Raw genomic sequence first — 12,040 nt, forward strand, 5'->3', positions numbered from 1 at the left:
CCTTTTATTTTTATTTCTTTTTCTTGTTAACTGCTGTGGCTTAAACTGTTAATATTTTGTTGAATAAAAGTGGCAAGAGTGGGTGGGCATCTTTGTCTTGTTCCTGATCTTAGAAGAAAATTTTTCAGTTTTTCACCATGGAGTGGGCTTTTCACCATTATGTTAGCTGTGGGCTTGTCATATCCGGACTTTATTATGTTGTGGTATGTTCCCTCTATACCCACTTTGTTGAGAGTTTTTATCATAAAAGGACACTGAATATTGTCAAATGCTTTTTCTGTATGTTTTGAGATGATTACATGATTTTCATCCTTCATTTTGTTAATGGGGGGTGTCACACTGATTGATTTGTAGATATGGAGCCATCTTTGCCTTCTTGGAATAAACCTCACTTGAGTATGATGTATTTATCCTTCTACTATATTGCTGACTTTGATTTGTTAATATTTTTTGAGGATTTTTGCATCTAAGTTCATCAGGGATAGTAACTTTTGTTTTCCATCCTTATTTCTGCGCAGTGTAGCATGGGGGGTAGGATCACAGGCTTTGGAGTCAGAATCCCTGGGTTTGAATCCCAATTCTGGCACTTTCTAGTTGTGTGACTTCGGACAAGTTATTTAACCTCTCTGTGTCTTAGTTCCTTTAATTGTAAGATGGAAATAAAAATAGTGCCTACCATGTAGAGTTTTTGTGAGAACTGAGTTAATATCAGTAATGCATTGATAAGTGTTTGGCACATAGTAAGAACTAAGTAAAAGCAAGCTGTCACTTGTATCATTGTTGCCGATAATTTAATTCAAGACTTGATAATATTTTACATGCAATATTTCACTTTTGCCTCCAGACTTTCCTTCTCTAGTGAATTCATGCTGTGAGCTGCTTTTCTAAAACACAATTCATTCTGTCCTCACCTAGTTGAAACCATTCAGGGATATCAACAGGGAACTGATCAACAGTGGTCTCTGTTGGGAAACATCACTGAAAAGATGTGATCAGTGGATGACCCATGAGTTGGACCTGGGCACTTGAAGTTCCTCACCCATCTCCCCCTCGGAATGTGGGTTCTGCTTGTCTTTCCTGCTCCCAGAGGCTACTCCAAGGACATAGCTTTGAGACAGTGATATGGTGCTGAGAACATTTGCTCAGTATATGTGACTAGTAAGGCCTCTTCATAAACCTTTCAGATTTGGCAGAGGGATGCAAGGATCCACTTGCCTTGCTGCCGTCCAAGACGAGCCTTGGAGGTAAGTTCCCTTTACTTGTTAAAACTCCCAGCTACCATACTAGAGTGTCCTTCCTCTTCTGTGGTCGCTCCCTGCCCTCTGTGTATGGGAGTGGTTTCAGATTAACCCAGGAAGCTCCCAAAGGGCTGTGGAGCAACAGTCTTCTAAAACAATGGAATGTGATACAATCATTAAAAAGTATTACTATAGCTTTAATTTCCTTACCTGGAAAGATCTCTGTGACAGACTGCGGAGTGAAGTAGAGTGGGTTACAAAGCAACGTGTCTTGTAAGAGTCTGTTTATATGAAATAATTTGCATGTGTGCAGAAACGCTTGGTGGGATAAGTGAAGGGTGGGTGGGATTTCTGCAGGGTGGGAAAATTTGGAGTGATATTTATTTTCATCTTGATGATTTTGTGTACCCCTTTGTGTACACAGTTTATACTGTCTTTTTATTAATTTTTTTATGTTTATTTATTTTTGAGAGAGAGAGACAGAGAGAGTGTGTGTGTGCGACCAGGGGAGGAGCAGAGAGAGAGGGAGACACAGAATATGAAGCAGGCTCCAGGCTCTGAGCTGTCAGCACAGAGACTGACGTGGGGCTCGAACCCACAAGGGTGGGATCATGACCTGAGCAGAAGTTGGACGCTTAACTGACTGAGCCACCCAGGCGCCTCTATACTGTCTTTATAATCAGCAATGAAACAATAAACTTATTTTTCTTTAAAAAATAAAGCCAACGAATTCAAGGCAGAGAATAGAAAGAGATGAAGGAAACAAAAAAATATTAGTAGGGTTTGAACTTGGTGAGGTTCTGAGCAATTTTCCCAACTTTTTGTTACTGTGTAATTTTTCTTGAATGTGTATGAATTGCCTTTCTAATTGGGGAAAAAAAGTACCTATTTAGCCATGGATGACTGGAATATGATCAAAACCCAACTAATGTTTATATTATAATCACAACTCAATGTTAGCCCATCACAAAAGGGAGCAAACTGACATTCTGAGAAAGTCTGCATAAAGGCCTTGTTAATTCCTCTTATTCCTTTCAAAAAAGCCTTTACCGTAAGAAATAGGGCAAAAATAATTTTTTTTGGGTAAGAAATAGGCACATAAAGACCTGGTATAAAGCATAACAAACCACTGCTCATTACTGAAAAATTATAATCTGCTGGTGCTTTTCCCCATGTACATACGCTTATGTATACGTGTGTGTGTTTACGGATGTGTGTACGCATGCATTTATGTATGTGTGCATTCATACATTAGAGGTGGGGTAATTGACATTTAAAGCAGGTCTCCATGCTTTATTCTAAGCCCCTAAAAGCGGTTAATTATGCCCTTTTGTCACATCGCATTATATTTAAAACACTTCTAAGTAGCTTCAAATATTTTAACATTTTCATTTTAAACACAATGGATATGGGTAATAGCCTTGCAGTTGTAACTCGTAAGTAATGAGATATCACTATAGCAGCGGAAGTGGAGTGTGTCATTGATAATATTTCACCTCCAACCACTTCTCTCTTTCTGCTAAATCTTGATGACATATTTAAGGTAAATCAGAATCACAATGATTTAAGTAACATTTGCCCTCTGAGAGGAGACTCAAAATTAATTTTAATTACAACTGATGGCTGCAAATAATGGCTTTGCTCCTCCTGTGGTTACATTCTTGCCAAGGACCGCTGCTGCATTGGTTTCAAGGTGCAAGATGCAGGAGGGACCAGTGACGGATGGGAAGGGCTCAGCGCCCTACCCCTGCGTGACCTGTACGCCAGAATGGTGTCCCTACTTGTGCCCAGCACCTGGACGCTCAGGCCATGCCAGCTCTGAGCACCAAACAAATAAGGAACCTTCGAGTTTAGTGGTAGGTGACTCAATGTGCATCTTTGCTCTTGCTGTTGGTTTTATGTGTTACTTAGTCTTGCCCGTGTCCTGTTTTCACCTAGGTCCTCTATCAGACACGCTCAGTCTTTAATCTTCAGCATCCTGGTAGGACCCCCCTGACTCTTCTTTTGCCCAATTCTTCTAGATTTTTCTCTCTGCTTTCCTAAACATGGTGTGTCAATTTGTTTCACCCTGATTCTCATCCATCTAAATGTTAATGTCAAAGGCTCTCCATGCCGGCCCATCTTATCCAACTAACCCCTTGTTCCCACCATCCTCCCTTCACCTGCCTTTATTCCTAAACTGGATCATGACAGGAGTGGATTCATCAGAAGCTACTGTGGGAGAGGCTCATCTGGCAGAAAGAAGCACATTACTGTGGAACAAAACCCCGGAAGAGTGGTCTTCAGCATGAGCATCAAGATTGGGTTACTTGTTGAAAGAATTGGGTGGAATAGATGGGGTCACACGTTTCACTCTTCTCTCAGATACCCCACTATGAGCCAGGAAAATGGGGCAAGAGGGCACGGGGAACACAGTGAGGATGAGAACCAAAGCTCAGAAGGGACCCCCTTCATGGAGTTGTTGCCCCTCCTGTCATGTCCTCAACTCATTGCCTCCTCACCCCCTGCCCACTCCATTCAAAGCACCGTTTGCTAATTTCATGAGTAATTCTCATGTTGCTACATCAGTCTTCACTGCACTGGAGTCTTCAACAGGACGCTCCTGATACCCTCATTGTCTCTAAAGGAGACAATGCTCCTTTCTACACATTAGGCAGCCTTGCCTCAGCCTCACTATTTCCCATTATTGAAGCTCCTCCAGGCTGCGTCCTAGGCTCTCCATGTCCTCCTTGCTTGCTCCACAGATAATCTTATCATGCCAGTGGTTTCAGCCACCATTCTATGCTCCAAGATTCACTAGTTTATATTTGGGCCCAGACCCATGTCCTTTGGATTCCAGAGCAGTCCATACAACTGGCTACTGGACATCTCATTTGAATGTTTTGCAGGCATCTCAGTGTATCCCCAGATCCCCAGATTCAATTCATATACTTTCCTTGCTACTGCCAACATCATGCCTATCCCTGAGCTCCCCGCCAAATGTGCTTCTCTTTCAGTGTAACCCACTGGAGTAAATGGCCCATCTTTCCACTTGTCCATCTGTCCGTCCATCCATCCATCCTCCATCCATCCATCCATCTGTCCATCCAACCATCCATCCATCCTCCTGTGAGTCAGAAACAGAAATATCTCTGACTCCTCTATCTCCCTCACCCCACATCCTGTCCATTCCATTTGATCAATTACTTGTCTGGAGTCCCTTGATTTCTCTTCTTTCTAGTCCACATTATCATTGCTTCTCACTTGGGCTACTGAGAAAATCTCTTAACCAGGGTCCCCTTCAAATTCATTTTTTACTTTGCAGTCAGATTAAATTTCTCAAATGCAAATTTGATGAACAATCCTCACCCCTCTCCTCAAAACACCCTTTGATGAGGTTTCCCATTGCTTTTATAACAAACATTAAAATCCTGAATCTTCCCTAGAAGGCCCTACAGGTCTGGCTTCCATCTCCCTCTACCCCTCACTGGCCTGACCCCCACTCTCACCCTGCCCACCTCCGGCCACCTGCCCTTCCTTCAGGGCCTCAGACTCAAGGGGTCCCCTCGTGTGGAAGATCTGTTCATGTGATGCACCCCTGTCGGCAACATCCCCTTGCTCGAACACTTCATTCAGTGGCTCTCCATTTCACATCCTCCGGGAAGCATTTCCCCACTGCCTCAACAAGTCAATCCTCACACAACAGAGTCTCATGGTACCTTGTCCCTCTCCTTCGTGGCCCTTAACATTATTTCATTAATTTGTATAATCGTTTAATTCCTTTGTATAATCACTTAAGTCTCTCCTCCCCTGCCTTCCCTGGAAAATGCCAGTTCTTCACATTTCTATCTTTCCCCTGGCTCCCCCTCCCCCTGCTCCAGTGACACTGGCCTCCTTGCCATTCCCAGCACCGCACCGCACCATACTGAGGCAGGCCTGCCTCTTCAGGGCCTCTGCCTGCACCTGGCTCCCCTCCTTACCTGTCTCAGGCCCTGGCTTCCATCTTATCCTCTCAGAGAGGTCTTTCTTGACCACAAGGTAAAAACTACAACCTCTGCCCTAACGTGTCTCCTTCCCCTGCCCTACTTCCTCTGTTACACACGTCGCTTTCTATTATTCATATTATACAGTTTACTTAGTGACTTTTTCTGCTGCCCCCATAAGAATGTCAGGTGCTGTACAAGCAAGGAATTTTGTTCTGTTCCCTGCTCTGTCTCTGACACCTAGGATAGTGCCTGGCATATAACAAGCACTCAATAATATCTGTTGAAAGAGTTCCTTTAGCTTGGCACAGAGCCTGGCCCATGGCAGACCAATATGTCTTTGTTGAAAGGACCACAGAAAGGGAGGAGGGAGCCTCAGAAGGGCCTGCAGATTCTGGCTCCTTATCTTCAACTGCCAGTCCCCAGAAAAGAGGACCCCAGGCTCCAAGGGGCCCCCTTAGCCTGGAGATTTGGTGTGTATCTTAAGCTCAGAGTTAATTATAAGTGGGAACCGTGGAGAAAATTGCCACGGCTGTTTTTGTGGTATGGTGAAAGGGGTATTTGTTTATATTTGAAAAGGACTAGCCCAGCAAATTTACAGTGTAAATAAGGAAAAAGTTTAACTTAAGAGCAAAAGCCAATCAACAATTTTTAAGCACCATTAAAACCATTTTATATGCAAACGATGTTACAAAACAATGAATGTGATCATTAAGAACATTTCTTATGTTCTCTGAAAAGCACTAACGAGAATTTCTAAGATGCGTTGACGGAACCCTCAGTTCCTCATCATAGTCAGTGGTCATTCCCAGGGCCTGGGCGCTAGGAAGCAGACTTCTTTATCCGTAAAACCAACTTTTCAACAATTATATCATTTCTTAGGGTGCAGGGTGGGTGGTAATACTCTTCCCCAAGCCTATAAAGAAACTACTGATATGAGTGCCTATGTAAGCAGGATTTGGGTAAGTACTGATTTTATAGAAGACTATAAATTTTTATTTCAATAATGTTGGGAGGCAGGTTAGGCCATGCTTATCCTTTGTTCTGTTTCCCTTCCCACCCCATATTCCAACGTGCTGGCCAGTGCCCTCCAGCGAGCGGTCCCCTAGACCAGGCAGGATGCGGACAGCCATGTCAGCTACTGCCTTCCTCACACTTGGCCTGTTATTAAATGTCCTCTGACATCCTGTTCCCCTCAGAGCTCATTCAGAGCTAGGTGACAACTAATGAGAATAGACGGACAATGGATACATCCATTAGACCCTGTCCCCACTATCCTTCTTAGACAACAGACACGAAAGCATAAAAAAAGAGCTTCTCAGAAGACCCTCAACAGTGGCAGTTCTGGAATTTCTCTACGGGGTCTGCAGGGGTCAGCCTGGGGGCTGGAGGAACAGCTTGAAACTACCTTTGGACGGCAGGTACCCAGCTTTTACTTAGTTGGTATATTTATTTGGGGTGGCCTGGGGAGACCGGGGAGAGGGGCTAAAGCCTCCTGAAGCTGCCTCTTGTCACCCACACTGGCCCCTTACAGACCATGATGCTAATGGAGAAAACTTCAAAACGGTAGGAAGCCAGAGGGGACCAACCATCTAACCATGCACCGGACAGTGGTTATAAGAGATGCTCCTGGATTGGAATCCTGCCTCCATGTGTTATTAACCTAACCTTTCACTCAACTGCCTCATCTGTAAAACGGATACAGTCACATTACCCGTTTCATGGTATCGTCACAGGAAGTGAGTTCACATGAGTTAATGCGTGGGAAGTGCTTAGAGCCGTGTCGAGCATGTACGAAGTGCTCAACAAGTGTTCGCGTTTATTCTTTTTTTCATTGATCATTCAAAACTATTCCTCAAATGCCCACCAAGTGCAGCTATTAAGCTCTGCCTCAGGAAGGAGCAGGTTCAAAGTTATACTGGACAGCAGCCAGCTGAGCACACCTATACTCACACTCACTGACACAGCCTTCTGGATGCACAGCAGGTGGCCCACATCTGGGATATTGTGGGGACGGCAGGACATAGGCTCACTGACACCCCCTTCCACCTGGCATGGAGGGAGGCCTAGAGCATGCTATGAACTCCCTATTTGATCTTGTGACTCCTCCTTTGAGCTTGTTGTAGAGCTGAAGGAATTCCTGGAGAGAACCCCGAGAGCCATTATGAGAAATCTGCATTCTTTGAACAGTACAAAGCTTTAGCGGCTCCCTGAGAATATGAAGGAACTTGGAAGGATCTATAATGGTCAAGCGATTCTTCCCATGGCAAGAAATAATGTTTTTCTTCCCTGAGCCTTGACATCACCACACCCATGGCTCCGGCACATTGCCGTGTCACTGCAGGGTACTGGTGTCACAGGGCTCTTGTTACCTGCCTGGTCTACCCTGTCCTGCGGGTGGGGACATCATCCCTGTCACCTGGGAATCCTCACTGTGGGTCCGGTGTCTGGTGCTCCCTAAGTGTTGACTGAATCCCCTGAAGGGCAATGAAGCCTTGGGTCTATTGGAAACATCTTCTCCCTAAAAAGGACTCTGACAGGACCACTGGAAGCACGGAGTAAATGAACAGACAGAACGCTCGAAGCTAGCACGTGTCACCCGCAAAACCGGTGGTTGGGACTTATGAGTGGCCAGAGGGAGAACAGAGCCAGCTCATGCACACTCGGGATGCTTCGTTCCTATTATGTGTAAACCCCACCCCCTCCTTTCCCACAATAAAACACACACACCGTTGCTCTGCACTGTCCGATATGGGAGCCGCCAGTCTCGTGTACTATTTAAATTCAAGAAGATTAAAGTTAAATACAATTTAAGTCTCAGTTCCTCAGTGGCCCCAGCCACATTTCAAGTGTCCATGTGGCGTGTGGCTACTGGTTCATAGAGCGTAGACACAGAAGACTTCTACAGTCACAGAAACTTCTATTGGGCGGTCTCTCCTGTCCTTCCAAGAAACGTTAACTTAGATGCATACAATGTCCCTGTACTTTCACAATCAATAAAGCTAATGCATTGTTCCCTGGACTGTGCAAACGTTTCCAGTTGGTTCTTTCGGTAGCAGCAAGGCACGCGCTACACGCTCTCCAGTTCTATTTTCACATCGTTTGTTTGTTTGAATTTACGTATCTTCAGAAATAGCATTAATTCTGTTAGTACTTCTCAGTACGTTGAGGCGGTCCTGTGTGACTTGGAGCAGTTTAATGCAGGGGATGGATGGCTCCAGCCCTGGGAGAAGGAAACTCATCAATCCACCACGCATCTCAGCATCGTTACGGCACATTAATGAGGCTGGGCTCCATTTAAACACCGTCTGAGGCATTATGGATTTGCAACATTCAGCTTCACAGGAACTGGGAATTTCTGAGATAGAATCCTCACTCTTTTGCTAATGAGTGTTGCGATATGGGGACTATCATTTAACTTGTGAGTTTCGGTTTCCTGTCCTTAAAACGAGGCTATTACTGACCTACCTAACCCAAGTGCCTGGAGGATTAATGAGTTAATGCTTGCTGAGAACTCTGAGCCCTGTGCATTAAGGCTTGTTGCACATCATTATTTCCATTCATCCTCATGTAGCAGCTGGGAAACATTAGACTATTATGCTTACTCCTAAAATGCATTTTCTTCCTCAGCATTTTCACATTACCTACATCACCCAAACCTTAAATCTGAAAGTAAAACTAGCCCCACAGCAAGACACATTGACGGAGTGGGGGTATTTAGGTAGTTTTCCCTTTCTTGAATACAAGCATTACACCGGCTTTTCCAGAAGGATGAAGGCGGTAATTGCACTGTAAATTCTCACTGCGTGAGGCTGGTGGTCAACCTTAGCAGATGCGAAAAGAAAGTTATACCACAGCACAATCACGCTGTCAACACTTACATGCAATGATATTCCCATATCTGTTCTTCATTCTGTTCTCATCTTTCTTAGCGGAGTCCCATGGTGCAGACTGCCCTTCAAAGAAGCTCTGGAAGAAAGAGAAAAGTGACACGGAGAATTACAATTTGGTGCAGTAAACACAGGATCTTAATGATGGAGGATGTTCTTTAAAAATGTACAGCAAGGGTCAAGAAGGGAAAAGGATGTTCACAGGAAAGAGAGAATGGATTAAATACGTTAACTTTTTGTTTTCCTTTACTTGCTACATTACATACATGGATGGGGGCTGAAGTGTGAATTCACAGTTTATCGCACAAGCCATTAAAACGGTCGAGTTCACCCTATCCGACTTTAATCAATTTAATACAGAAAAAGAATGAACATGTCCCTCAATGTCTTAATTATAGTACCATTTCTCATTATTCTCTTCAGAGATGCAAAGATGTCGTTTTTCTTCCCAATCGCTAACTGAAAGAAGGTGATTTTTGGTTAAAACTGTCAAGGTGGGTAAGCTATGACTTCATGCCTTCAAGGCTAAAATCCCGTAATAAATCCTGCCAGAGTTTTCTCTTCCTTTTTAATGGAGCTTAGATGTCCATTTATTTAAGGATTTGGCATTATTATGCCCAGGGTCTTTAGTCTTCATGTTATTAGTCAGATATATATTTTTCCTGTTCAAATGATAACGAATATATCCTTTGGTATCAGTTGACAAAGTGAAAAAAAGTCCGAGACTTGTATTTCCACTTCAGTTCACCTTCCCTTTTATCCTTGTGTAGCCAAGTGTATAGAGAGGGAAGGGGAAGAAGGACAGAAGTAAGAAGCGGTTAGTCAAACTGATTTCTTCTCTTTGCCACAGCTACTCTTCCACTTCCTTCTTGGTACCGACTGGGAAAGAAGAGGAGAGGAGGAGGGAGAAGATAGAAAGGTAGAGCGGATGGATGAGAGCACCATTCTGAGATGCTTCAGGGCCAGAGGATGTGGTTTCAGGAACTCACACCCTCAAACATGCCCAGGGTGGCTTTTCAAGTTCTCTCTTTAGAACTGAAACTCCTCATCGGTCCTCCTTACAGTGTTTGGCCATCTTGTCCATTTCCGACCATTACCAATATTTAGTGATCAGTCTGTGGTTCAATGGGACCTACTTAGTATCACTTTCTATGGGTCCAGTTCTGGCTCATTAGTAAAACTGCATTAGTATTGCTGCAGGGGGTAAGACCCACCTGCTCAGAGGCCCCATGAGGGAGCCTCACCTCCTGGCGCGTTGCACAGACCTGACCACGAAGTGGATGGTGTGCAGCTCATCCTACTGTATCTGCCGCCAGACTATAAACTCCCTGAGGGCAGGGACTGCGTGGTTTCATTGCTGTCTGTGCACAACCTCTGCCTCATGGCAGGAATCCAATAATTGGCTATTAAGTGAATGAGCGATCACAGTGTTTGGTGATGGATGAAGCTTTACTTGTGTAGCTTAAGTGTGCGAGGGGCTCAAATACCTGGGAAACCTGCCTATGTACCGTGTGTGAAGTCCACGCCTTTTCTTGATGTGTACTGATCCTGCTGTTAACCAAATAGCTCATTGACCACCGGAGACTGGCTGGAAAAGAGCCCTATCCCAGCACTGAACCACTGGTATCAGTCCCTCCATACAACAAAGAAGCAGGGACACTCCATTTTGTAACACGCAACAGTGAAAAAACAACACTGCGAACATAAGCATCACAGTTTCAAATTGCCTGTCTTAATTTAAGGTACCTTAGTCACGATCGTCCTTGACACCTTATTACCGTAATAGTTCTAACATTCTATTTATCATTTTGAAACAACATGGCGGCAGATGAGGATCAGACGTCCTATTACCTATAGTTCTATTAACAGAGTCACAGCATACATTGTTAATTGAAGGGTGAATACCACATGATGTAGGACAAATTACAAGGAAAAACATTTTCAGGTTATTAATAAATTAAGTCAATAGAAATACTAGCAATGAAAATCACTAGTTAATTCCCTCAGGAACAAGGCTATCATATGATAAAGGATTTATTCAGACATGTAACTTCTATTCTGCTATGAAATACGCATTTAAAAATAGCTTCAGGGCTTTTAGAGTCAGACTCTTTTTCTGAATAGTGTCTTTGTTACCCTATGAATGACAATTATTTTACAGTTGAGTAATAACTATTATCTGACTGCCCTCTACTTTGAGTTTGTCATGATGTAATTGCCAATTTCAATCCCCTTTGCCTTTTCCGCCCATCTAAAAGTTTTCAGGTTTTGTTTTTTTGTAGGAAGATGAAGAAGGGAAAAGTCTTCCAGGAGAGTCTATGGCCTCTGGTGAACACTATCCTAGGGCATGTGTGCATGTATGTGTGTGCGTGTGTGTGTTGGGCACACCCGCGTGCACACACACACACAGAGAAAGAGAGAGAGAGGCAGAAAGAGAGAGAGAGGGAAGTATAAGCAGTGTACGAGGGGGACAGGTACTTGTACAAGTAGTAAAAATAATGCTCCTAGGTCACCTGAGGCAAAGCCACATGAATCCCTTCCCTTTCTAACAAGAAGATGTTCTCCTGTGGGGAAGGCGGGCACATCACAGCTATTTCTTTAGCATTTGTGACAATCACAGGCCTTCCGATAGCCCTTGCTTTTAAAAACAGTTATTTTAACCTCATGTTTTCAGGTAACTGGTGGCCAGGAAGCAGACAGAAACAAACAATGAAACGATAACCGATCCCCTTCATTTGATCATGGCATGTAGCTCACGGCATGTTTTCCTAAGGTGGGGCCCAAGTCCAAGCCCACTTGGGGCCCACTTCCAAGCACTTACTATTGTGTACTTATTAAGTGCTTGTAGAACGAACGAGTCCACTGTCTCAACTAAAGCTCAGGAGAGCGGTCAGGCACGGAGGGATGTTTCCCTGCTCGCAAGTTGAGGGACGTGAGATGTAGAAAGAAC

The 12,040-nt window shown here is 44.0% G+C and overlaps 1 protein-coding gene across 6 annotated transcripts in view; it reads right to left on the bottom strand.

The window, feature by feature from the left end:
• Positions 1-12,040, bottom strand: part of PTPRM (protein tyrosine phosphatase receptor type M) — a 787,775-nt gene that overhangs the window by 92,439 nt on the left and 683,296 nt on the right. For all 6 annotated transcript variants that reach the window (XM_027068512.2, XM_027068514.2, XM_053205687.1 and 3 more), the window contains one exon: positions 9,082-9,169. In XM_027068512.2, the coding sequence (XP_026924313.1) occupies positions 9,082-9,169 (88 nt within the window). The remainder of the gene's footprint in view (positions 1-9,081; positions 9,170-12,040) is intronic.

Source organism: Acinonyx jubatus, chromosome D3 (genome assembly GCF_027475565.1).
Source record: "Acinonyx jubatus isolate Ajub_Pintada_27869175 chromosome D3, VMU_Ajub_asm_v1.0, whole genome shotgun sequence".
NCBI lineage: Eukaryota > Metazoa > Chordata > Mammalia > Carnivora > Felidae > Acinonyx > Acinonyx jubatus.